Source organism: Dipodomys merriami, unplaced genomic scaffold, assembly GCF_024711535.1.
Source record: "Dipodomys merriami isolate MVZ:Mamm:240054 unplaced genomic scaffold, mDipMer1.0.p SCAF_19, whole genome shotgun sequence".
NCBI lineage: Eukaryota > Metazoa > Chordata > Mammalia > Rodentia > Heteromyidae > Dipodomys > Dipodomys merriami.
Window position 1 is genome coordinate 21,387,353 of NW_027203270.1, and position 27,568 is coordinate 21,414,920.

Sequence of the window (27,568 nt, forward strand, 5' to 3'; positions counted from 1 at the left end):
TATTAGTAGCTTTCAAAAGTAATTTATTTGGATTTTCCATATTCTTTAATGAATTGCAAATATAGTAACAGAAAAGAATCCCCCCGCCAAATTGTACAATTTCTGAAATAAGTCAGGAAAGGCAAAAAGAAGACACTAAATTACATTGTTTCAATGCAAATAGATCACACATATCACATCCACACTCATTTTCCAGGTTTTCTCAAAGAAAACAGGTCATATTTCTCAGTGACGATCCATACTATAATCTGGCTAATCAGAGACTCTGAAACTGTTTTCTTCAAAAAGAGTATTTTTAATAGACTAAATACTGGTTATCACTGAGTGTTTAAGGTACAACAGCAGCATGGTTCAAATGTTACTTGCAGTTCTTAGAAAAAATAAAAAAATTTAAAGCAATGAAATACAGAAAAAGAAGGGATCACCTTTCATTATTTTGAGTACCATTTGTTTTCTTGAAAAAAATATTCCAACCTTCTACAATCCCAGAGTAACAACCATTTCCAGGGGGGAAAAAAAGTCCAATGTTATAACTTCTATGAGTATGTAAATATATAATATATATATGCATATGTGTAAAAAGCTTAAACAGAAAAAAATGATGTCAAGGTATTTAATATTTTAATTTCCTTCAAAGTAACTTCTGAAATTTGAAATATTTTGATTAATCAAAAATGTGTTTGTTTGATCACTATTTCATGCAAATAATAATAGTAATAATTAAAAACAAAAGGGAAAGAAAAAAATAGAGCAAGAAAGCTTACATTACTAGGTGAGACATAAAGCTTCAAATGCCTAAATGACTTTAAAAGCAGGTATGAGGAAAATGAAACCAGGCCAAGTGTGGGCTGAAAGTGTCCCTTAGCCAGCTACTGCCATGGTGTGCCTTCCACAACTATCCTTTTATTATTGGTCTCAAAATCAGTACCAGAAAGTCTCTCTGGCACAGGACATAAATTCCTACTACGAAAAGATAAATTACACTTCAGCAAATTATGTTCTGAACTCAGCTTTCTGTAGGCCATATAACACAGAACTCAGGGTGAAGCTTTCTATGAAACTGTTTATCTGATATATATTGCTGGCTTGTGACTTACCTATTAAAGAATAAAAGAATATAAAATTAAACATTGCAAAGCTAATGGATGATAACATGAAATATTTCTTAGAATCTAAGTGCTAACCTTTGGGAATTTTTAATGACACTCGTTTATTCCCAATGTTTATTTTTCCTTATAGATTATTTTTTAGATAGCACACATACATAGACCTCGGTAAGAGATTTTGTTAGATGCATCTCTGGCAGTTAATACTTTAACTCAAGACTTTGACTTGACTTATCTAATCCATTTCTGGATGAGATTAACAATAAATGACAGAAAATTACCAGGTCTACAAGCTAAATTTTTTTTTACATCTTTTGTAACCCACCTTATTTTCACAGCTTGACTAACAAATACAGGTAACCAGTACGTAGGTAAGTTTGTCCATCAAATAATCCAAAATAATAACTGTAGGCCTGTTGTTATTTGTAAGAAACTAAAATTTGCTATATTCTGACATTGGCACTTAATAAAACATTAACTAAAGTTTTTCTAAAAATTTCAATACATTACAATAAAGGAGGTACACAATTTAAGACTGTTTAAATCTGTTACTGTGAAATTCCAATAATTCTCATTTCATATGCATAATTAGATCTTTAAAATTGTGGCCATTCCCAAAAACATCACCTTATTTTATGATGAACTCAGGAGAAAACTTGTCTCCTTTACAAGAATATTTTCCCCAAGGCTAAAAATTTCTGATATCCTAAATTAAATTAGTATCAATATTAGTTTTGATGACTCACATTGCTGAAAATAATTGGAAGCAGAGAGCTAGAAAGAATGGAATTAGCCTCAAGAAAGATAACCATACATTCCAGCACTCTACTTATACACTTAGAAATCAAAGGGATACTGTCTTGAACAAATGTAGATTCAAGATTATGGTACAATTTTGATTGTATTAAGGCTTTTGCTATCATGATCTCTTAAAGTCTCTCTATAGTGTTCTCATACTGATTCTCATGGTGAATTTAAGTGGTCATTAAGGGCCTTGTTTTGGCTTTTCAGTAAGGAACCACTCTCATCTATGAATGTTAAAGGTGATCCCAAAGAGCTCAAAGAGAAGAGGCAATATGGTAACGACAAATTTTAAGTTTGCAATACCATGACAACAATGATCAACACTTTGAAGCAAGGTGAATAAATTAAAATTCTTGGTTACATTTAAAGCATTCTTGCCAAGAATAAGTGTACACTGTATGGAGGGATATTTGATTCCTACATACAAGTCCCAATATGCCCATTACATTTGAGACACTGCAACTTTAAGGTAATTTACATTCCTTGGCAATCAAGTTACTGTTATAGGCAATGTCTTTTATTGTTCCATCTGGCACTTGCTAACACCATTCTTGAAGAACCTAGAAATGAAGGTCAGTTTGTTTATCAGGAACAGAACCAAATAAAAACAAAATTTTTGGAAAATGGCCAAGAAATTCTAGTTCATCACTATTTTCCATATCTAATGGTTCCTTCAAGATAAAACATAACTTTTCCTTCCATGATAGCTTTCCAACTAAGGGAGATTAAAGAAAAACCGAAAAGTCCCCCACCCTACTCCCCAAAATTGTCATTCATACTGGTAAAAGAGCCAGTCTTTTTAGCAGCTAAATATTGCACTGCCTTTCATTCTGTGTACAGTCAGGGTCCAATGAAAGTGGCACACTCATGGTATAAGTGATAGATGATGACACTGCCGGCTCAAGAGTGAAGACTCAGTATATGGAGGGACAAGAAACATGTCAGCACTAGTCACACATCTGGTTGCAAATGATTTCCAGAAGTTAAAATTCATCACTTTCTGCTGCATGAAGTTGTGTGTCATCTGCATCTGTCATGCTGCTCTCCTGGGATTCATCTGTTCCCACTGTTAAAAAAAAAAAAAAAAAAAGGTTGGGAATGTGGCTTAGTGGTAGAGTGCTTGCCTTGCATGCATGAAGCCCTGATTTCAATTCCTCAATACCACATAAACAGAAAGGGCTGGAAGAGGAGCTGTGGCTCAAGAGCTAGAGTGCTAGCCTTGAGCAAAAAGAAGCTCAAGAACAGTGCACAAGCCCTGAGCTCAAGCCCCAGGACTGGCAAAAGATAGAACAAAACAAAACAACTCTACAGTAAGGTATCTGACTAATATATAGTGTTGGTTCATGAAAACAAGTAAGGAAAACTGCATATTTAGAGAGCAGACCCTAAATAAACAATTACAAAAATCCTAATAAGTTGGGTGCTGTTGACTCATGCCTGTTAATTCTAACTACTCAGGAGGCTGACATCTAAGGATCAAGGTTCAAAAATGGCCCAGGCAGAAAAATCTCTGAGTCTCTTATCTCCAATTAACTACCACATCTTTAGCCTAGATTTCTGCTGGTTAACTGGAGATGAAGTTTCAAGGATTTTTCTGCTGGGCTGGCTTTCAACCTTGACCCAGATCTCAAACTTCTGAACAGTTAAGATTTCAGGCGTAAGCCACCAGTATCCAGCTTGTTATTTCTGAAATAGGGTCTCACTTTATGTTCAGTATCTCCTGGACTTCAAGCTTCCTGTTTTGCTGGGATGACAGGCACACACTATGCTCAGCCACTAGACAAGATGGAGTCTGAAAACTATTCTTCTGAGCCCAAGTCAGCCTTGAATTTTCGTCTCCTGATCTAGGATTACAGGTTTACAACTCTATGTCAGCTTGACTTATTTTTTTTTTAATTTAAATTTTTGTTGGTCATGGGGTTTGAACTCAGGGCCTGGGCACTGTTCCTCAGCTTTTTCGCTCAAGGTTAGCATTCTACCTTTGAGTTACAGTGCCACTTCTGGTGTTTTGGTAGTTAATTGGAGATAAAAGTCTCAGGGACGGGCTGGGAAGTTGGCTCAGTAGTAGAGCGCTTGCCTTGCATGCCTGAGGCCCTGGGTTCGATTCCTCAGCACCACATAAGCAAAAAGAAAAAAGTCAGAAGTGGCACTGTGGCTCAAGCGGTAGAGTGCTAGCCTTGAGCTGAAGAGCTGAGGGACAGCGCTCAGGCCCAGAGTTCAAGCCCCACGACTGGAAAAAAAAAATAAATAAAAGCAAAAAAGTCTCAGGGACTTCCCTGCATGGGCTGGCTTTGAACTGTGATCCTCAGATCTCAACCTCCAGAGTAGCTAGGATTACAGGTGTGAGTCATCAGCCCTTGGCTCTTATTTTTTTGAAAAATTATTATCTTTAAGTAGTTGTACAATGGGGTTTCAATTCAACACGTCAGTTTGTGATTACAATGCATCTTGATCAATGTCACCCATTTCATAATTTTCATTAAAATCTTCCAGTAAGTTTTCTGGAACAACAACAACTAAGTAGAGTTTACCTCACCAGAAAATTTTAATTCTCTTCTTTAAAAAGATACAGATATACACTTAACTTACAGATAGAATATATATTGCATTAAAATAAATTCTTGCTGGGTGCTGGTTGTTCATACCTATAATCTGGCTACTCTGGAAGCTGAGATCTGAGAATTGCAGTTTAAAGCCAGCCTGGGCAGGAAAGTTTTCAAGACTCTGATCTCCAATTAACCATCAAAAGGGAGGAAGTTGAGCTTGGCTCAAGTGTTAACAGTGCTAACCTTGATAAAAAAAAAAAAAAAAAAGCTCAGGGACAGTGTCCAGACTCCTGAGTTCAAGCCCCAGGACAAACACTGAGAAACTGACAAAAACCAATTCTTGGCTGGGCCTGTAATCTGAGCATTTGAGAAGTTAAGCTAAAAGGACTGTTATGTTTGAGGTCAGCTTGGGCTACAGGTAAACTGGTCTCAAAAAACAAACAAAAATAAATAAATAAAATATACAACACTTGCTTCTCTCCTTCTCTCTCTCTTTTTTTTTTTTTTTGTCGGTTGTGGGGTTTGAACTCTGGGCCTGAGCGCTGTCCCTCAGCTCTTCAGCTCAAGGCTAGTGCTCTACCACTTGAGCTAAAGTGCCATTTCCGGTTTTCTGGTGGTTTATTGGAGATAAGAGTTTCATGGACTTTCCTGCCTGGGGTTGGCTTTGAACGTGATCCTCAGATCCCAGTCTCCTGGGTAGCTAGGATTACAGGAGTGAGCCTCCAGTGCCCAGCTAATTCTTATTAAGTTACAAAAAGCACATATTTAGAATACATTAAATTTGAATAGCCACAAGGGGTAGAGGTTATAGCCTAAGTTATAGAGTGCACATTAGCCAGCACAATGTCCTGAGTTTAAATCCCAATACCCCCCCCCCCAAAATAGCCACTACTACAAAGCTTTAAAATATACTTTAACATTTAACAAACTCATTATTCCTTCACTTAATATTTACATGTTTTCCATGTATTTTGACAACTAGCACTCCCAATACATCCCATTAATGTAGTTACAGTAGTATTACTTACATATTCAAATGCAAAATAAATGCAAATTGGGGTCCTGGTAAAATAACTAGCAATGATTTGTCAAAGTCACACAGCAAACTAGATCCAGATCTAAGACTAATTACTTGACTCCATATGCACTGCAGTATATATCACTCTATTACATTTTCCTAAACTTCCATTTGTATAAAGAAAACACTACAGTTAGAAAAATAAAAAAAGTATCCCACAAATTCTTACATAAAAGGTAGCTTTCTGAATAGTAAAAATCCTATGTAGGATACTCACTGATCTGCTCTTCTTGAGTTATTGGCTCCTCATCATCTGGAAGATAGCGCTTATCAATTGCCTCTTTAATCTGGTTATTGGCTCCTTTAGGATCTAAATCCATAGCCCAAGAGAAATTCATCAGGGCAAGGTGTGTCTGACCTAACTTCTTGTAAACCTAAAAACAAACATCAACACTACATTTTTCATTAAGTTGTGGGCTTCCACTATAAAACATAAACATTTATAATATAAAGTAGGCTCCTGACTTGTGAGCTCTAAATCCATTCTATTTTTCAAGACATTTTCATTCAATAGACCAACTCATAACTGCTTTCGAGTTCTGTGTATGTGTGTGTGTGTGTTGGTACTGGGGACTGAGTTCTTTTCTAATATAATCAGATTTATTCTCTGAATCCCTTTGCTTTGCCAGGCCCTGGTGGCTCAAGCCTGTAATCCTACTTACTTAGGAGGCTGAGATCTGAGGATCATGGTTCAAAGTCAGCCCAGGCAGGAAAGTCTGGAGACTTATTTCCAATTAACAATCAGAAAACTGGAAATGGAGCTGTGCTCAGAGTGGTATAGCAAAAGAGCTCATGGATATCACCCCAGCTCTGAATTCAAGCTCCAGGTTTTGGGGGGTGGGAGGAGAGGAGTAGAATTCCTAGCATCTACTTTTCAGGTAGGAAGTTTCCAATGAATGTCACTTTGATTGGAACATTGACAATGTGAAGAAATGGACTGCAAAAGCTCATAACACTTTGGAACCAACTGGCATCTGGAGGCCCAATCTGTAAAATCCTGACTAGTCTGACCTTGTAAGTACAGTGCCAGTACAATGTTCTCTCTTTTTTGGTGCTGGTCCAGGGGCTTGAACTCAGGGCCTGGGCACTGTTCTTGAGCTTCTTTTTCTCTAAGTTAGCACTCTGCCACTTCTGCTACAGCTCTACTTGTGGCTTTTTTGGTAGTTTATTGGAGATAGGAGTTTTATAGACTTTCCTGCCTAGGCTAGCTTTGAACTATGATTGTCTTATCTTAGCTTCCTGAGTAGCCAAAATCACAGGTATAAGCCACCAGCATCCAGCTAATGTTCTTCTTGTAAGGGACAGCTAAGTATTTTATTAAGCATTAAAACTTAAGAGCTTTCGATGTGGTACTCTCATTATTGGCCTTAGACTACAAATGTTCATTTTCGAATACCACAGGAAGGTTAGGATTTGGGTTATGGATTTTTGTTCCTTCAATAAAGATACCATCTTCTTATGTATTATTCTCAGAGCCCTTAGTTCAAAGCCTAGTTGAATGTTATACAGTAAGTATTGGATGTTATACAGTAAGTATTGTATTTATTTTTCAAAAGTTAGTGTAGTTATCAAAATCACAGTCTTCTAGAAGCAAGGCCCCAACTTTACCTTTCCTATTAAGAAGTAAACGAGGGACTCTTTGGGAACAATTTGTTTCAATTCTTCAAGTTCTTGTAAAGCAGACTGAAAAGGTAAAGAAAAATCTTAAGAGTAGCAAAATTTTATGGTGTTTTAGCAAAGCAAGTATTCTTGTTAGATTTCCAAAATCATCTTAACAGAAGCTTATGGGACCTTAATGTACTTCTGCATTGTATTAATCCTTGTTGTTCTGAAAATAAAATGCATGAAAAATAATTCTGTACTAAGAACTAAGAAATAGTAGGCATTCACCAGAGTACACTGAAAACATATACACACTACTATGAAAGATTAAAACTGGGATAAGCCCTGCTTCTGTCACCATTTTAGTTAAAAAAAAAAGCTCTATATACAGGGTCTAATGAAAACCACTTGTTTCCATAAGTTGTAGTTCATATTAATACACTTCATTATATATATACCTTTGCACTAAGCACTTGGCTTATTGTGATCCCCTGTTAAGAATATCATTCATTCATTCATTCATTCATTCATTTATTGTTTCTTTTGTATGTTCTTCCCCCATGGTATAACCCCTGATGTCACTGTATTTAATTCCAGTGTCCTTAATCTTGTATATGCATTTTTCTGATTTGGGGAGGGGAAGGAAAATAACAAAATGCTGAAATAAGGATAGAGGATGACCCATTATAATGAGATGTACAAGACACTATGTTGAAAACAAACTTTACAACTTAAGGGGGGTGGGGGGACTTGGGGAAGAAAGGGATGGTAGGGGAAAAAAAAGGAGAGGGTAACAATGCTTGATAGGAAATGGACTCATTACCATGCTCAGGTAACTAGTTATAACCCCTCTGTACAGTATCTTTAAAAAAAATATATATAAAAGAATATCATGTACAGATTCTAGGTCTTACAAATGAGGGAGATCATGTGACCTGCTTTTCTTTGGGTCTGGCTTACTTCACTTAATATAATTTTTTCCAAGATATGAACATTACAACTTGGGGGGGGGGGGCGGGGATAGGGACAGGTAAGTGGGAGATAAAGAGGAATGGGGTAACAATGATTAAAAACAAATGTACTGGGCTGGGAAGGTAGCTCAGCGGTAGAGTGCATGCCTTGCAAGCATGCGGTCCTGGGTTCGATTCCTCAGCACCACATAAACAGAAAAAGCCGGAAGTGGTGCTGTGGCTCCAGTGGTAGAATGCTAGCCTTGAGCTGAAGAGCTGAGGGACAGTGCCCAGACCCAGAGTTCAGGCCCCATGACCGGCAAAAAACAAAAACAAATGTGCTTATTGCCTTACCTATGTAACTGTAACCCCTCCAGCTCATCACCTTTTCAATTAAAAAATCATAAAAAAATAAGCTCATCATATTGGGTGTGAATTTATGAAAAGTGCCTTGAAAAACTATGTTGCAGGGGCTGGGAAGGTGGCTCAGTGGTAGAGTGCTTGCCTTGATACATGAGGCCCTAGGTTCAATTCCTCAGCACCATATAAGCAGAAAAAGCTGGAAGTGGTGCTGTTGCTCAAGTGGTAGAGTGCTAGCCTTGAGCTGAAGAGCTGAGGGACAGCGCCCAGGCCAGAGTTCAGGCCCTACAACTGGACCCCCCCCCCCAAAAAAAAAGAATTATATTTGTATTTAAAGAGATTATCATCAATTATCATCATTAAAAATAATGTGCAGGGCTGGGAAGGTGGCTCAGTGGTAGAGTGCTTGCCTTGCATGCCTAAGGCCCTGGGTTCGATTCCTCAGCACCACATAAACAAAAAGAAAAAAGCTGGAAGTGGTGCTGCAGCTCAAGTGGTAGAGCGCTAGCCTTGAGCTGAAGAGCTGAGGGACAGCGCCCAAGGCCCAGAGTACAGGTCCCATGACCAGACCCCCCCCCCCCAAAAAAAATATAATGTGCATAGCCGGGTGCCGGTAGCTCATGCCTGTAATCCTACCTACTCAGGAGGCTGAGATCTGAGGACCACAGTTCAAAGCCAGCCTTGGCAGGAAGGTCCATGAGACTCTTATCTCCAATAAACGACCAGAAAATCAAAAGTGGCGTTGTGGCTCAAGTGGTAGAGTGCTAGCCTTGAGCTGAAAGAGCTGAAGGACAGTGCTCAGACCAAGAGTTCAAGTCCAGTGACTGACCAAAAAAATAAATAAAATGTGTATAGCAAATAGACAAAATTTCTAAGAAAATTATGCTACATAAAGTTAGCATTAGTGAGAGAAAAGAGGTATTATTGTGTGTGTGTGTGTGTGTGTGTGCGCGCGCGCGCGCGCACGCGTGCGTGCCAGTCCTGGGGCTAAAACTCAGGCCTGAGCACTGTCCCTGAGCTCCATTTTGCTCAAAGCTATCAACTCTACCACTTTAGCCACACAGCTCCACTTCTGGATTTTATTTTTGCTCAAGCTGGCATCAAAATGTGATCCTCAGATCACAGCCTACTGAGTAACTAGGAATATAGGTGTGAATCACTGGTATCTGGCAAGAGGTATTCTTTTTTTTTTTTTTAGGTGCAAGACTGGGACTTGAACTTGGTACCTGATGCCTTTGACTCAGTGGCTAGCAGTCTACCAACTGAATCATGCCTCCAGCCCCTAGAGGTAGTCTTATTAATATAGGTAAAGTATAAACTTTATAACTTGCTTGTGAGGGTAGGTCAGCAAGTTACAAATTGCATGTAGCATTGATTCAGTAATCAGATTGATTTATTTTGATTTTTTGAGACGAGGTGTCACTATGTAGCCCATGATTGCTTCAAACTCATAATCCTCCTGACTCAGCTTCCAAAAAGTTGGGATTACAAGCATGAGCTAACATGTCCAATATCACTATTAAGAATCTGTCCCAGGGGTACACTAAAAACAACAACAACAACAAAATCATCATCGTCTTTACAAGAACACTTGACACAATATTATTATTCCTAGAACATACTAAAAAAGCAACTAGGATAGTCTAACTGCAGACTAGCTTTAAGTAAATTATGGTCTACTCTATATGGAATCAGATAAAAAATGTAAAATTGATATAATGTGAGAATTCAGCCTTTTATTTTCCATTTGGTAACTTGAATGATTAGATACCAGTACAACACACTCAACAGGTTGATTGCTGCCATCATTAAGGTACAGAGAAGTAGAAGTGCAGCTAGGACATCTTATACACAACTAGTAACTGTTCTTATATACTCATGTGAGTATGAGTGTGTCTGTGTGCCTGCCATTAGTAGGGCCTGAATTCAGGCTATGAGTGTTGATTCTTAGCTTGTTCCACTCAAGGCTGGGCACTCTACCAATTGAGCTACAGCTCCACTGTAGCTTTTTCTTTTTTTGGTAGTTAATTGGAGATAAGTCTTATAAACTTTCTTGCCTGAGCTGGTTTTGAACTGAGATCTTCAGAATTCAGAGTAGTTAGGATTGAAAGAGTCAGCCTTGGTGCCAGCTTGTACTTTTTTTTTTTGTTGTTGTTGACCGTGAGGCCTGAACTCTGGGCCTGGGCACTGTCCCTCAGCTCTTCAGCTCAAGGCGAGCGCTCTACCACTTGAGCTACAGCGCCACTTCCGGTTTTCTGGTGGTTTATTGGAGATAGGAGTCTCACGGTCTCTCCTGCCCCAGCTGGCTTTGAACCGTGATCCTCAGATCTCAGCCTCCTGAGTAGCTAGGATTACAGGCGTGAGCCACCAGCGCCTGGCAGCTTGTACTTTTTTTGTGAGTGCTGGTTGTGGTGCTTGAACATAGTCTTGCCCTTTTGTTTAGCTCTTTTGCTCAAGGATGGTGCTCTACTACTGGAGTCAAACTTCCACTTCTGGCTTTTGGTTAACTGGAGATACAGTCTAGAGGACATGGCTTTGAACCACTATCCTCAGATAGTGGCCCAAGTTATTCTGAGTAGCCAAATTCTGGTCATTCTTTTAATAAGATTTATTTATTTATGCTTTTCCAGACAGTATCTCACCACATAGTTCAGGCTAGCTACAGGCATGCAATACTGTGTCTGGTTTAGTTTTACTCTTTTGAGTAAGAATCTAAATTTGTTAAAATAGAAGCTTGAAATTCAATAGACACTATATATCTATGGTTTATTACTAAATAAATTAGAAGATTCATAATTTGAAAATCAGAGTGAGAAAGAAAATTACACATAGCCTCCTTGTTTTTTCTTTCTTTTTTTTTTTTTTTTTGTCGATTGTGGGACCTGAACTCTGGGCATGGGTGCTGTCCCTCAGCTCTTCAGCTCAAGGCTAGCGCTCTACCACTTGAGCCACAGCACTGTTTCTGGCTTTTTCTGCTTATGTGGTACTGAGGAATTGAACCCTGGGCTTCATGCATGCAAGGCAAGCAGTCTACTACTGAGCCACCTTCCTAGCCCATAGCCTCCTTGTTATACTCCAACTTTTTCTTTTGGATGGTTGTGGGGCTTGAACTCTGGGCCTGGGTGCTGTCCCTGAGCTCTTCAGCTCAAGGATAGTGCTCTAACACTTTAAGCCACAGAGCTACTTCCGGTTTTCTGATCATTAATTGGAGATAAGAATCTCACAGACTTTTCTGCCCAGGCTGGTTTTGAACTATGATCCTCAGCTCTCAGCCTCCTGAGTAGTTAGGATTATAGGCAATAGCCACTGGTATCTGGCTATCCCCTACCTTACAACTCACTGTACTTTATGCATTTGGATGCATTATTTTTGTAATTATTTAGTTAATAGCTATTCTCTCACTAGAAGGGTACTATATAATAACCTAGGCAAAGAAAGGAAATAATTGCATTACTTCTATTATATTCCTAGTGACAATACAATGAGCATTTAATAAATGCCTTTATTCTTTCTGGTAGTGCTAAGAATTGGACCCAGGGCTTTGTGCACCCTAGACAAGTACTCCACCACTGAGCTATATACCCTCAGTACAGCAAATACTTTTTAGTGTATGTGCTAGTCTTGAGGATTCAACTCAGGTTCTGAGTGCTTTTTGTTGTTGTTGGTTGTGGTGCTTGAACTCTGGGCCTGGGGCACTGTTCCTTCAGCTCAAAGCTAGTACTCTACCTCTTGAACCACAGTGCCACTTCTGGTTTATTGGAGGAAAGAGTTTCACAGTGTTTCCTGCCTGAGCTGGCTTTGAACTGTGATCCTCAGATCTCAGTCTCCTGAGTAGCTAGGATTACAGGCATGAGCCACCAGCACTGGGCTAAAATTATTAGAAAAAAAATTTTTGGAGTTGGTTGTGGGGCTTGAACTCTGGGCCTGGGCACTGCCCCTCAGCTCTTCAAAGGATAGCCCTCTACCACTTGAGCCACAGTGCCACTTACCTAAATGTTCTTTTAAAAGTAAATATACAGGGACTGGGAAGGTGGCTCAGTGGTAGAGTGCTTGCCTTGCATGCATGGGCCCTGGGTTCAATTCCTCAGCACCACAGAAAAAGCCGGAAGTGGCACTGTGGCTCAAGTGGTAGAGCTCTAGCCTTGAGTTGAAGAGCTGAGGGACAGTGCCCAGGCCCAGAGTTCAGGCCCCACAACCGCAAAAGAAAAAAAAAAAAAAAAGTGAATACACAGCTGGGCACAGGTGGCTCATGCCTGCAATCCTAGCAACTCAGGAAGCTTGAGAGCTGAGGATCGAGGTTCAAAGCCAGCCCAGGCAGGAAAGTCTCATTGGAGACCACCAGAAAACTTGAAGTGAAGCCGGGCGCTGGTGGCTCACGCCTGTAATCCTAGCTACTCAGGAGGCTGAGATCTGAGGATCACGGTTCAAAGCCAGCCCGGGCAGGACAGAACGTGAGACTCCTATCTCCAATAAACCACCAGAAAACCGGAAGTAGCGCTGTAGCTCAGGTGGTAGAGCGCTCGCCTTGAGCTGAAGAGCTGAGAGACAGCGCCCAGGCCCAGAGTTCAAGCCCCACGACCGACAAAAATAAAAAAAACTTGAAGTGGAGCTGTGGCTAAAGTGGTAGAGTATTAGCCTTGAGCAAAAAGAGCTCAGGGACAGTGCCCAGGCCACATTCAAGCCCCATGACCAATAACAAAAAATAGTGAATACATATCCATTTGTCAACTATTCATTTATTTTGGTCTTAAGATGATGGTTAAGGTCTCACTTTTAAAATAATTCCCTGGTAGAAAAAAAGCCTTTCTATTACAAGGAATAACCATAAGTTTCTAAATATCCACACACATACACATACTTCCTTTATTTCATGAAGAAATAAAATCATGAAAGAAAATTAACAGTTTTTGAAAATGGAGAATATTAATCATTTCAGTTAAGAAATGAACATATAAATAAGTTTTAGTTAAAAAAAGAGACATAATTAATACAATGTGGAAGACAAGTGGACTATATCTTACCTTATATTTTTCATTTGCAAATAAAACAGAGGCTCTGTGAAATTTGCATAAAGGGTTCTTGGGATCAATAACAATGGCTTTGTTTAGGGTATCCAAAGCCTTCTCAGATTTTTTTAGTGCATGTTGAACCTTTAAGAAAAAAACATCATGTTAAAGCTCCCTCTTGATGTTAATGAAAGTGAGAACCATATAATATGACTCAAAAACCAATATAAAGACAACAAAATTATTAGAGATGAGATTGTAGGTCTAACTGTATTGTCCACTGGGTTAAGTGGATACAGTGACTGCTTAACAAATGATTATCTAAATGATGATCTAGATTACCTCTAAATCTATTCTATTTATAGCATCTACTTCCTTTGAGCATACAGCATCATTTAACTACAGATAGATTTAATATTTAAATAATATTTAATTTGCTAAGTTGAAAACCTATATTCTTCCTCTTGATTTCCAAACTACCATTATATTTTCCTAAGAATAATTACAATTTTATTTAGAGCAGTTATTTGTATACCCTTAAATCTAAAAGTAAATCAAGTAAATCTTTGTAAAAAAAAAAAAAATCAAGTAAAACTTTGAATTCTTTCCTTTTACAAGTAAAGAATGTCTTATATATCCAGATAATGCATTTCAAAGAATTTATTATGGTCCTCTAAATATCAAGTTTTAAAAAATTATTCAAAGAACCTCTTGTTTATCAATCCTGTAGTATTCATAGCTATTATAATTTAGGAATTTATTTGAAAAATTGGGGTGACAGTGTAGTTCAGTGGTGGAGAACTGGTGTAATAACATGTTCAAAGCTTTAGGTTCAATCCCCAACACCAAAATGCAAGCAAAAGAAACAAGTAAACAAACATATAATAAAACAATCCTCATTTGAATCACATAACAATCCTTGGAAGTAGGCAAGGTGGTGGTACTGTCATTCATACAACAAAAATTCTAAAAGCACAGTGACTTGCTCAAAGGATAAGAGCATAACACTGATCTCTCTCTCTTTCTCTTCTCCTTCCCTTCCTCACCACCCCCCCTCCCTTTTCTAATTTCGTTTTTCTAGTCTGAAACTGGGACTTGAACTTGGTACCTGGGGCTTTCACATATTGGCTAATCTCTATCAACTGAGTCATCCCCAACTCCTATTTTTATTTCATTTTATTGTCTGAGACCAGAACTTGAATTCACTATTTGATGCTTGTTTTTGCTCATTGGCTGGTACACTAACATCCAAGCCATACTTCCAAATTGATTTTTTTTTTTTTTTTGGGTAGATCATGGGGGCTTGAAATCTGGCTTGGGCGCTGTCCCTGAGCTCTTCAGCTCAAGGTGAGCACTCTACCCCTTAAGCTACAGTGCCACTTCCGGTTTTCTGGTGGTTAATTGGAGATGAGTCTTTCGGACTTTTCTGCCCAGGCTGGCTTGGAACCATGATCCTCAGATCTCAGCCTCCTAAGTAGCTAGGATTACAGGCGTGAGACACTGGAGTCCAGCTCTGTTTTGTTTTGTTTTTTTTTTTTTTTTAAGTATCAAGCCAAAGAGGTGTTTCAAGCTGTGAAGATTCAGAGATGTTATTTGAATAACAACCATTAAAAAAAGTCCCAATTTTCATATAACAAGTGAATCGATAAAAATATTTTAAAAGGGCAGTAGAAGAGCACAAATATTTACTTACTACTCCAATGTGGCAAAGTAAAACTGAACTTTGAGGGTTGATATCAAGTGCTTTCTGGAAATGCATTTCAGCAAGGCTAAATTTTTCTTGCTTGTAATAAATCATTCCTAAACCATACCTGAAAGTATAAAACAAAATTAATTTTAGGGCTAAAACTGTTAGTTCCCAGCTTATTTCAACTACTAAAATGCTATGTATGATATCTGGCATCTTAAAAAGCAGTGAAAAAATACTGGTGGTCTTAGTTACAATAAAAATTAATTAAACATTCAGGAGAGTTTTTTTGTTTTGTTTTGTTGGTCATGGGGCTAGAACTCGGGACGTAAGCACTGTCCCTGAAGACTTTAGGACCAAGTCTAGTGCTCTATCACTTTGAGCCACAGTGCCACTTCTAGTTTTCTGGTGACTAACTGGAGATAAATCTCTTGGATTTTCCTGCCCAGGCTGGCTTTGAACTGTGATCCTCAGATCTCAGCCTCCTGAGTAGCTAGGATTGCAGGTGTGAGCCATAAGCAACAGGCTCCTTTTTTTTTTTTTTTAATAATACAAAGAAAAGTCTTGTTTGTGTCTATACCACTTTGTTCCTTCTCTCTTCCCATTTGTAACTGATTTTTTTTTTGGGGGGGGGTTGATTGTGGGGCTTGAACTTTGGGCCTGGGTGCTGTCCTGAGCTCTTCAGATCAAGGCTAACACTCTACCACTTGAGCTATAGCACACTTCTGGTTTTTCTGGTGGTTTATTGGAGATAAGCCACTCAGGGCAGGCTGGGAAGTTGGCTCAGTGGTAGAGTGCTTGTCTTGCAAGCATGAGGACCTGGGTTTGATTCCTCAGCACCACATAAGCAGAAAAAGCTGGAAGTGGGGCTGTGGCTCAAGTGGTAGAGCACTAGCCTTGAGCTGAAGAATTGAGGGACAGTGCCCAGGCCCAGCGTTCAGCTCCCATGACTGACAAAACAAAACAAACAAAAAACCCCACAAAGAGACTCAAGGCCATTCCTGATCCTCAGATCTCAGCCTCCTGAGTAGCTAGGATTATAGGTGTGAGTCACCAGCGCCCAGCAGTAACTGGTTTGTTTTTTGTGGTTGTGGGGCTTGAACTCTGGGCCTGGGCGCTGTCCCTCAGCTCTTCAGCTCAAGGCTAGTGCTCTACCACTTGAGCCACAACGTCACTTCCACTTCCAGTTTTCTAGTGGTTTTATTGGAGATAAGAGTCTCCCGGACTTTGCTGCCCAGGCTGACTTTGAACCCAGATCCTCAGATCTCGGCCTCCTGAGTAGCTAGGATTACAGGCATGACACACCAGTGCCCGGCTTGTAACTGGTTTTTTTTTTTTTTTTTTTGGGTCCGGTCGTGGGCCTGAACTCTGGGCCTGGGCACTGTCCCTCAGCTCTTCAGCTCAAGGCTAGTGCTCTACCACTTGAGCCACAGCGCCACTTCCGGCTTTTTTCTTTTTGCTTATGTGGTGCTGAGGAATCGAACCCAGGGCCTCAGGCATGCAAGGCAAGCGCTTTACCACTGAGCCACCTTCCCAGCCCCTTGTAACTGGTTTTTTAAGTTAGCATACAGTAGTTATTATACAGGAGAGTTTCATTCCACACAAGTATACACCCCTTCAATATCCCTCATCTCTTCATCCTCTTCTTAGGCAATTTGAACGAGTTTATTGTTCTATTTTCATATATGTATATGAGGTACATCAATCATATTCACCCTCAATCACCCTCTCCATTGGTCTTATTTCATCCTGCTGGTACATACTACCAATGAAATTTGTTTTACTCTCCTGTCATTCCTTTTTTATAAGTATATACTAATTGTGCCAAGGATTTTATCATAGTATTTATATGTGCATGTATTTATTTAAACCAGAATAACCCTCTACCACCTACCAGGTGCTAAATTCTTAATATAAATTATTTCACTTAATCCTAAAAAGAACCAAGAGAAGATTGTTATCATTGCCCAACTGAAATAAGAATGAAGCTCAGAGTATTTAAATTCTTTGCTTAATGTTATATAGCTAAAAGCTGGTAAAGGATGCTCAGTCCTAGCAAGTCAGGAGGATGAGATTTGAGGATTGTAGTTTGAAGCTAGCCAGTACAGACAAATCCAAGAGACTCATATCCCCAACTAACCATCAAAATTGCTAGAGGAGCTGTAGCTCAGGTGGTAAAGTGCCAGCCTTGAGTGCAAAAGCCAAGCAAGAGCATGAGGCCTTGAGTTCAAGCCCTAGTATTGACATAAAAGAAATAAATAAAAATGAAAAAGTTATACAGCTACTAAGGATCTTATCAGGGCCTTATTTAATGATTTTAAAACCTGACCTAACAAATGCTATTTCCATATTCTTTGTCCAAATGTACATTATGTCTTTTTTTTTTTTTTTTTGCCAGTCTTTGGGCTTGAACTCAGGGCCTGGGCCCTGTTCTTGAGCTTCTTTTGCTTAAGGCTAACACTCTACCACTTGAGCCACAGCGCCACTTCTGGCTTTCTCACTTATGTGGCACTGAGGAATCTAACATAGGGCTTCATGCATGCAAGGCAAGCACTATACTACCAAGCCACATATGTCATTTATTTATTTATGTATTTATTTATTTATGTATTTATTTAACTGGTCCTGGGGCTTGAACTCTGAGCCTGAATGCTGTCCCTCAGCAATTCAGCTCAAGGCTAGTACTCTACCACCTGAGCCATTGCGCCACTTCTGGTTTTCTGAGTGGTTTATTGGAGATGAGAGTCTCACGGACTTTACTGTTCAGGCTGGCTTTGAACCACCATCCTCAGATATCAGACTCCTGAGTAGCCAGGATTACAGGTGTGAGCCCCCAGCCCCCAGCACACATGTCTTTTATATTGCTATAATTGTATTATACTATAAAGAATGTCATATATGGCTTTACTATATATATTTTATGAAAACCATGCTCTCCTAAGTTATTATAGTCTTTAAAATTGTAATTTAATGTTACAGTGTATTGGTTTGATAGGAACTGTTTCTATGTTTTCAAGATGTATATATGGTTATAAAATATATAAAAATATATAATTAATAAAAAGATCTTTTTAGGAATATGCACCAATGAATTAAAAAAATGGACAAAACCGTATCACTTGAGCAACACCTTTAGTCAAACATGTTGCTAAGTGAAGGTAGAACCTCACTTTTTTTCTTTTTTGCCAGTTCTGTGATTTGAACTCAGGACCTAGGCTCTGTCCCTGAGCCTCTCTGTGCTCAAGGCTAGCGCTCTACCATTTGAGCCACAGAGCCACATCCAGCCTTTTCTGTTTATGTGGTACTGAGGAATCAAACCCAGGGGAATGTATGCTAGGCAAGCACTCTAACACTAAGCCACATTCCCAGCCCTCACACACTTTTCTGCCCAGGCTAGATTTGACCTATAGTCCTATAGAACTCAACTTCCTGAATAGCTAGGATTACAGGCTTGAGCCACCTATACCCAATTAAAGTGTTATTTAACAGATTAGGATTTGTTGACTACTTAGCAGTGGCTACATTCTCAATAAATTTTCTTACCAAAACTTCTCTAACAAGGAGGACTATTCAAACTGGGAAGTACTCAATAGGAGAATTTTAATTACTGAATTATTTTAGGTGGCATTAAGTAAACACTGAACTGATTCTTTTTTTTTTTTTTTTTTGGTTGGTTGTGGGGCCTGAACTCTGGGCTTGGGCACTATCCCTGTGCTCTTCAGCTCAAGGCTAGCATTCTACCACTTGAGCCACAGTGCCACTTCTGGCCTTTTCTGCTTATATGGTGCTGAGGAATGGAACTCAGAGCTTCATGCACGCAAGACAAGCACTCTACCACTGAGCCACCTTCCCAGCCCCAAGAACTTAATTTTTTTTAATGATAACTTAATGGAATTCCAAAATACATAATCTTTCCTGTGTTATTTCCACCTATACTATAAAAAAATACAAAAATATGTACCAGGTACTCAGTAATTTTTTTTGTTTGGCATCTCATTACTGTAATAAGTCATTAATAAACCTTGGTTTTTGCATTTCATTAGCACTTACCATGCATTGTAATGTCTAGGATTCACTCTGATAGCATTTCGGAAACATGCTAATGCTTTGTCTAGTTCTTCAGTTAATACAAACTCATGCCCTAGTAGAGTATAGGCATAAGCATAATTTGGATCAACCTGGATAGCTCTCTGGAAAAACTTAATTGCAATATCATGTTCACGTTGTAAACTGAAACAGTTCCCCGCAGCACACCAGGCCTGAGCAAAACGGAAAGGAACAAAAAGTAAAAACACAATTAAAATTTTATTTTTTCTAATAAAACCCATGACTAACCAAACCTTATAATTCACTTAGTACAGATAAACAAAAAACAAAAGGCTCCAGCTAAGAGACTATGGTCATTCTCCATAGGAGAGTTTGTATTTGCTGATATACCAAAATTTATCTGCAAAACCAAAATCAGTACTCACAAAGCTCTGGTAGCCATTCAAGGATTCAACATTCCGGCTGCTCAAAGGAGCACAGTTTCAGCTGAGGCTGAACAAGCATTCCTTAGATCTCTCACTTGTTATGAGTAAACAAAACCTAACTACAGAGGGGCTGGGAGTGGGAGTATAGCTCAGGGGCATAGTATTTGCCAGCACGCTCAGAGGCCATTTCCACTCCCCAGCAGAGCAAAAAAGAAAAAAAAGGAACTATGTTTTGATCAACATACCTCTGGTGAATTTTTATCCATGTCTGTTAAATCTTTTGAAAGAACTGAAAGAGCAACATCTTTTTGAAGATGCCAGAGTGTTGTAGAGTAGATCTCCATGCCTTCAACTCTGTAATTTTCAATCCTTCTAACTTCTGAGAATATTCTTTCAGCCTGAAATTTAAAAACTAGTAAGGGAAAACAAGTTGATACAATATACATTTATAAGATGGGTGCTGGTGGTTCACGCCTGTAATCTGTTACTCAGGGAGCTGAGATCTGAGGAGTGCAGTTCAACGCCAGCTTGGGCAGAAAAGTCCATGAGACTCTTATCTCCAACAAGCTATTCAGAAAAAGCAGAAAGCAGTGCAGCTAGAGTGATAGCATACTAGCCTTGAGCAAAAGCAATTCAGGAACAGTGCTTAGGCCCAGAGTTCAAGCCCCAGGACTAGCAAAAAAATTTTTTTTAATAAATAGGGGTGGGAATGTGGCTTAGTGGTTGAGTAAACATGCATGAAGCCCTAGGTTCAATTCCTTAGTAACACATAAACAGAAAAAGCTGGAAGTGGTAATGTTATCCTTGAACAAAAGAAGCTCAGGGACAGTGCCCAGGCCCTGAGTTCAAAATCCAGAACTTGGAGGCAACAATGCTCAACAGGAAATGTACTCATTACTTTGCTCACGTAACTGTACAGTGCAGTATTTTTACAATAAAAACCATACAAAAACAAAAGATCCAGGACTGGCAAATATAAACAAACAAACCAACAAACAAAACAATTTACATGCATATAGGGAGAGCATTGTTCACTCCCTTCACATGACCTAAATTATTATGGTTTTAATGTGTAGTAATAAGCAACCTGATGATAAATTTACATCTATATTGAACTTAAGTTTTATTTATAAGCCATGGTTAAGAACATTAACTCTGAAAGTTTAAGTTTTTACAAGGGACAAAAGAGAAATCTATATAAAATTGTAATTTAAAAAAAAATGAGCCAGTTATGGGGTGCTCACACCTATAATCCTAGCTATTTAAGATACTGAGACCTGAGGATCAAGGTTTGAAGCCAGACCAAGCAGAAAAGTCTATGAGGTTCTTATCTCCAATTAAGCAACAAAAAGCCAGAAGTGGAGCTGTGGCTCAAGTGGTAGAGTGCTAGCCTTGAACAAAAAAGTTCAGGGACAGAGCCTACTTCTTATGTTCAAGCCACAGGACTAGCAACAAAAACAAAAACAAAAAAATAGCTTCCAAGCTCTGAGTTCAAGCCTCAGTATCGGCATTTTTTTTTTTTTTTGTCAGTTGTGGGGCCTGAACGCTGTCCCTCAGCTCTTCAGCTCTACCACTTGAGTCACAGCATCACTTCCAGCTTTTTCTGCTTATGCATTGCTGAGGAATTGAACCCAGGGCCTCATGCATACAAGGCAAACATTCTACGACTGAGCCAACTTCGCAGCCCCTGGCAAAAAAAAATTTTTAAAAATTAAAAAAGGCTAATGAAGTAGCTTAGTGTTATAATGCTTTGTCTAGTGTACACAAGGCCCTGGTTAATTCCCAGCAAAAATGGACAAGTCATCCTTTCTTTTATTCTTTTATTCTTTCTTTCTTTCTTTCTTTCCTTTCTCTCTCTCTCTCTCTCTCTCTCTCTCTCTCTCTCTCTCTCTCTCTTTTTCTCTTTCTTTCTTCCTTCTTTTTGGTCAGTTGTGGGGGCTTGAACTCTGGGCCTGGGCACTGTCCCAGAGCTCTTCAGCTCAAGGTAAGGGCTCTACCAGTTGAGCTTAGTGCCATTTCCAGTTTTCTGGTGGTTTATTGGAGGTAAGAGACTCACAGACTTTCCTTCCTGGGCTGGCTTTGAACTGCAATCATCTGGTCTCAGCCTCCTGAGTAGCTAGGATTACAGATGTGAGCCACCAGCGCCTGGCTAGTAATACAAAACCTATTATTAGCTTAGTTTATCAACTTGGCAAATTTAAAATCCTAAACTTAGTTTAGAATAAAGAATATCTGGACTATTCTTACTGAAATTAAATAAAAAAGGAAAGGACATTTATAAAACTATGAACTTATGTTTTATAATTAGGTAGACCCAATCATTTATCAAGTGCAAAATTGACTGCTTTCTTTGAGAAGTGACTATAGTATAGATAAAAATAAAAATGGGGGGCTGGGAAGGTGGCTCAGTGGTAGAGTGCTTGCCTTGCATGCATGAGGCCCTGGGTTCGATTCCTCAGCACCACATAAGCAAAAAAAAAAAAAAAAAAAATGGAGTCGGGCGCTGGTGGCTCACATCTGTAATCCTAGCTACTCAGGAGGCTGAGATCTGAGAATCACAGTTCAAAGTCAGCCTGGGCAGAAATGTCTCTGAGACTCTTATCTCCAATTAACCACCAGAAAACCAGAAGTGGTACTGTAGCTCAAGTGGTAGAGTGCTAGCCTTGAGCTGAAGAGCTCAGGGGCAGTGCCCAGACTTAGAGTTCAAGCTCCACAACCAAAATAAAACCAACCAACTAAACAAATAAACAAAAAACAAAAGGACAAAACTAAAGAATAATATAAAGGCTGTATGTAATTGGGATTGTAGGCACGGCTCAGGTTGTAGAGCCTACAAATGAGTGAAAGCTTAGATACTAAGTTTGAGTCCCAATCTCAGATCAAAAAAAAGAAAAAAGAAAAAGGCTCTGATTAGTTGAGTCAATGCTCACAATACTGTTTTATAGCATCTGTGAAACAATAAACTAGATGAAGGGAGGAATAAACTTCCTTCCCTGAGTGTATTTTAAAAAACAAGCTGGGTGCCCATAATCCTAACTCTACAAGAGGTTGAGATCTAAGGATCACAGTTTGAAGCCTGCCAGCTAAATTCATGAAACTTTTTGTCTCCAATTAACCAGCATAAAGCTGGAATTGAACACATGGATCAAGTGAACATGGATCAGTCATGAACAAAATGTGAGCAAGAACAAGCCTTAGCACTGGCATAAAAAAAGTCTCTTTTTAACTATAGTTTACTTTTCTTAATATAACTTCTTCCTACTTGTCATTAATATTCACTCATTTGCAATCTGTCTTATTAGAAAATAATATGTTCTGAGAATTGGAGCATTGATACTGCCTATCTAGTTGTATTAGAGAATTTAGAAGAGAGTCTAGGACACAGTATGTACTGAAATAATCTTTTTTTTTTTTTTTTGGTCCAGTCTTGGGGCCTGAACTTTGGGCCTGGGTGCTGTCCCTCAGCTCTTTTTTTTTTTTTTTTTTGGTCAGTCGTGGGACTTGAACTCTGGGCCTGGGCGCTGTCCCTCAGCTCTTCAGCTCAAGGCGAGCGCTCTACCACTTGAGCTACAGCGCCACTTCCGGTTTTCTGGTGGTTTATTGGAGATAGGAGTCTCACGGTCTCTCCTGCCCGGGCTGGATTTGAACCGAGATCCTCAGATCTCAGTCTCCTGAGTAGCTAGGATTACAGGCGTGAGCCACCAGCGCCCGGCCCCTCAGCTCTTTAGCTCCAGGCTAGCGCTCTACCACTTGAGCCACAGCACCACTTCCGGCTTTTTTCTTTTTGCTTATGTGGTGCTGAGGAATTGAACCCAGGGCATCATGCATGCAAGGCAAGCACTCTACCACTGAGCCACCTTCTCAGCCCCTGAAACAATCTTAAATAAACTACAAGTAACTTTATTAACTTTAATAAATTAGATTTTCTTTTACTTTAAGTTAGTATATGTTTCCTCTTCTAATATAACCAGATAATCTATGCAACAAACTTAATTAAAATGAAAAGAACTAAACTTTTGTGTAAAAATATTATGTTCTCAAGTATAACATTATCTTCACAGTATTCTTCAACTTTTTTTTGGTGGTACTGAATATGAACTCAGGGCCTCATGCTTGTTAGGCTGGCACTCTCCCTTTAGCTTTGCTCTTTGTTTTTTTGGAATGGAGTCTAGAAAACTCTTCTTGTCAGGGGTGGCCTCAAATCATTATCCTCCAATAATATACCCTTCCTAGATTACCCCTAAGGATTTACAAGTTTGAATACCAGTATTAAGCTGGATTCTTCACATTTATAAAACATACTAAAGGCCAAAAATTTGTTTTAGGAAATAACTTTATATTGCACAAAGGATTTAGATTATAAGTATCTACCTGTACTCATTTATTTACTTACTTATTTATTGCTGGTCCTGGGCTCTTGAATCCTGGGCCTGGACACTATCCTTAAGCTCCTTTTACTTAAGGCTAGCACTCTACTACTTTAGCTACAGTACCACTTCCAGTTTGTTTGGTGATTAATTGGAGGTAAGAGTCTCACAAACTTTCCTGCCAGGGCTGGCTTTGAACGGTGATCCTCAGATCTCAGCCTTTTGAGTAGCTACCTAACATAGTTATATGATAAATATATACTTTTTTTTAGATCTGAGTAATATACAAGTATTTCATTTAAAAATGTATTGATAACTTCATTCTCTACAAATATATTTCAAGAAAAGTCCAAAGAAGAGCAGGAGTCATTGCTCAATTGCCAGAGTGCTAGCCAAGCAAGCAAGCTGAGCAAGTGTAAGGCTGTGAGTTCAAACTCCAGTACTACAACAACAAAGTCCAAAGAGTTTAAATTACTCATTATCTATATGATAAAAGCGTACAAAAATAATCACACAATCACATAAACATTACACATTAAATATTTAGATCTAGTTTTGGGCATGAACATTTTAATTAGATTTAAATTATTTCCAGAAAGGCATATATATGTAACTGTTTTCTATACTTACTTGCATGTATTCTGAAAGTTCAAAATAAGCCCTTCCAATTTGGCACAGTACCCAACCAGTATTGTAGTGGTGAGAAGGTAGGTGGCTCAAAATATTTATAGCTTCTTTGCAGTTGTATGAACACAAAGCTAAATAACCTTTCCCCATTTCACGAAGAAGGCTCATCAAACCTTCTAGGAGAAAAAAATATAGTAAACAAAGGAGAAAAGTAATACAACTTGGTTTTCTAGAAAACTAAGCCACTAAAATTCCAAAATATATCCAGACACATTAAGACAGTATAATGAACATAAAGATATTTAATTAAAATAAATTCATAATATGACAAAACAAAATAAAGGCAATATTAAGTACTTAAAACAGACCTGCTGCTGCCTTTTGTAGATTAAAAGCCTGGATCTGAGGTGTGATTGTGGATATTTTCCCTTCTGATATGATAGAAGAGTCCAATTTTGTAATTTCCAGGCTATCATTTATGTTAGGTTGAGTTATTCCTCCTTTACTAGTTTTACTTTTTGTTTTTCTGTTTGGGATTTTAGGTGGAAACTTCATTTTTAATTTTTTGCTATTTTCCTGTAAAAGAAGGTAAAATTTCATACTTTTTATACTAATGTATTTTGTTTTATTTTAGTGCTAGTACTGGGGCTTAAATTCAGGGCTTAGGCACTGTCCTTAAGCATTTTTTGCTCAAGACTGGTACTCTACCACTTGAGGCACTGTTCTACTTCTAGCTTGTTAATGGATAAATGAATGGGAATAAGAATCTCACAGACTTTCCTGCCTGGGCTGGCTTTGAATCACCATCCCCAGATCTTAGCCTTCTGAGTAGTTTAGGATTATAGGCTTGAGCCACTGATGCCCAGGTTATACTCATGTATTTTAGACTTCTCCCTTCCTGCTTTCTTGTATAATCTTGATTAATCTCTAATTTTCTCAGAAGAAATTTTATAAAAACTAAAGTCTTGGTTGAGAATATGACTCAACATGTAGAGCACTTGTGTAGGAAATATTTAAAACCCAGTACCACCACCATCAAAAGAAAGATTTCAAAGTCATTTAATTTAATTTAATTTAATTTTTTTTTTTTTGGGTCCGGTCATGGGCCTGAACTCTGGGCTTGGGTACTGTCCCTCAGCTCTTCAGCTCAAGGCTAGCGCTCTACCACTTGAGGCACAGTGCCACTTCCGGCTTTTTTCTTTTTGCTTATGTGGTGCTGAGGAATCGAACCCAGGGCCTCAGGCATGCAAGGCAAGCGCTCTACCACTGAGCCACCTTCCCAGCCCCAGTCATTTAATTTAATTTAATTTAATTTAATTTAATTTTTTTTTTGGTCCAGTCATTTAATTTTAAATGCAACAATTCTAAACATAAGTTTACATTAGTTAAGCTGATTAAGATATGTCTGCATAAAGTATTATTCTTTCTAAAAGTATATCACATTCTCATTTATTATTTTAAAATGTGAGGAAGACAGAGTATCTAGTTATCTTTGAATACTAATTGATAAATCTTAACATTGTTGATCTGATCTCAAAGTTAAGGTCATTCATGGTTTGAGAAGGGGGAGACAGAATGACCAAGGAATGACTCTGATTAAGATTCATCATATGGGGCTGGGAAGGTGGCTCAGTGATAGAGTGCTTGCCTTGCATGCATGAGGCCCTAGGTTTGATTCCTCAGCACCATATAAGCAAAAAGAAAAAAGCCGGAAGTGGCGCTGTGGCTCAAGTGATAGAGCGCTAGCCTTGAGCTGAAGAGTTTAGGGATAGCACCCAAGGCCCAGAGTTCAGACCCCACGGCCAGACCCAAAAAAAAAATTTTTTAAAAAGAAAAAAGATTATCATATACATAAATGGATATCATAAAACATGACAAAGCTCTCTAAATTCTTAAAGTTTTAACTTTGAAATAATTTTCACTAATAAAAGGATGTAATCAACCATCATGCTTAAGATTAAGGACTATTGTACCACAAAGAAATATGTTAGTGCTGTTGAATAACCAATTCTTCCCTAGCCCTATCTTCTGATAGCTACTGATATTTGACACACACACACACACACACACTCTCTCTCTATATATATTTATTTATTGTTGTTGTTGGTTGTAGGGCTTGAACTCAGGGCCTGGCCACTGTCCCTGAGCTCTTTTGCTCAAGGTTATTGCTCTACAACTTTGAGCCATAGCACCAAGTCCATTTTTTGAGGGGTTAACTGGAGATTAGAGTCTCATTTTTCTGCCTGTACTGGCTTTGAACTATGATCCTCAGATCTCAGCATCCTGAGTAGCTAGGATTACAGGTGTGAGCCACCAGTGCCTGGCTTGATTATAATTTTACCATTTCAAGAATGCCAAATTTTAAGCAAAGGACCAAGAAAGCTCACAGAAATAAAATATTCCTCTAAATTAAAAAAATTACTTAAACTGTAAAATAAGCTCTATTTATTAGAAATAATGTCATCAATAAGCAGAAATTTTAGCAATGGAAGCATTAAGTAATAACATTCAGAAATGTTTTAATTACCTTGGTTGTAGAGCTGTCACTAGTAAAAAGTCGTGAACTTCTTCGAGGCAGTGCATTTGGGGGAGATGTAATAGTGGGGCTCAATACCTGAGGTGTTGTACTAAATAAAAATGAAAAAGGAAGACATTTATTTTATATTTAGTTTATGACCATTAACTTAATAATTTAATTTATGACCATTGTTTCAATTCTACCTTATGAAAAAGTATAGATTCATCATGTAAATACAGTTGATAAGTTTGGTCTATTCCTGTCCTATGAAAATCCAGCATTTAATAATTACCTTACTATAAAATGATAATTTTATTATTTAAAGTTAAAACAATCTACAAAAAATATCTGGGTCAGCCAGGTGCTGGAGGCTCATGCCTGTAAGCCTAGCTACTGAGAGCTGAGATATGACAATGGTTCAAAGCCATCCTAGGCAGGAAAGTCC

At 38.6% G+C, this 27,568-nt stretch overlaps 1 protein-coding gene across 4 annotated transcripts in view; it reads right to left on the reverse strand.

The window, feature by feature from the left end:
* Nucleotides 1–274: 274 nt before the first annotated feature.
* Cdc27 (cell division cycle 27) overlaps nucleotides 275–27,568 on the reverse strand; it is a 75,148-nt gene continuing 47,854 nt past the window's right edge. The window contains exons 10-19 of one of the 4 annotated variants that reach the window (XM_070027692.1): nucleotides 27,133–27,232; nucleotides 24,974–25,181; nucleotides 24,609–24,778; nucleotides 19,857–20,009; nucleotides 19,190–19,398; nucleotides 15,146–15,263; nucleotides 13,468–13,596; nucleotides 7,143–7,217; nucleotides 5,752–5,908; nucleotides 275–2,976 (exon numbers count right to left, since the gene is read on the reverse strand). In XM_070027692.1, coding sequence (XP_069883793.1) covers nucleotides 2,894–2,976; nucleotides 5,752–5,908; nucleotides 7,143–7,217; nucleotides 13,468–13,596; nucleotides 15,146–15,263; nucleotides 19,190–19,398; nucleotides 19,857–20,009; nucleotides 24,609–24,778; nucleotides 24,974–25,181; nucleotides 27,133–27,232 — 1,402 coding nt within the window. In that variant the 3' untranslated portion in view covers nucleotides 275–2,893. Of the gene's footprint in view, nucleotides 2,977–5,751; nucleotides 5,909–7,142; nucleotides 7,218–13,467; nucleotides 13,597–15,145; nucleotides 15,264–19,189; nucleotides 19,399–19,856; nucleotides 20,010–24,608; nucleotides 24,782–24,973; nucleotides 25,182–27,132; nucleotides 27,233–27,568 lie in introns of all 4 variants that reach the window. The other 3 variants (XM_070027691.1, XM_070027694.1, XM_070027693.1) reach the window with 3 other exon arrangements.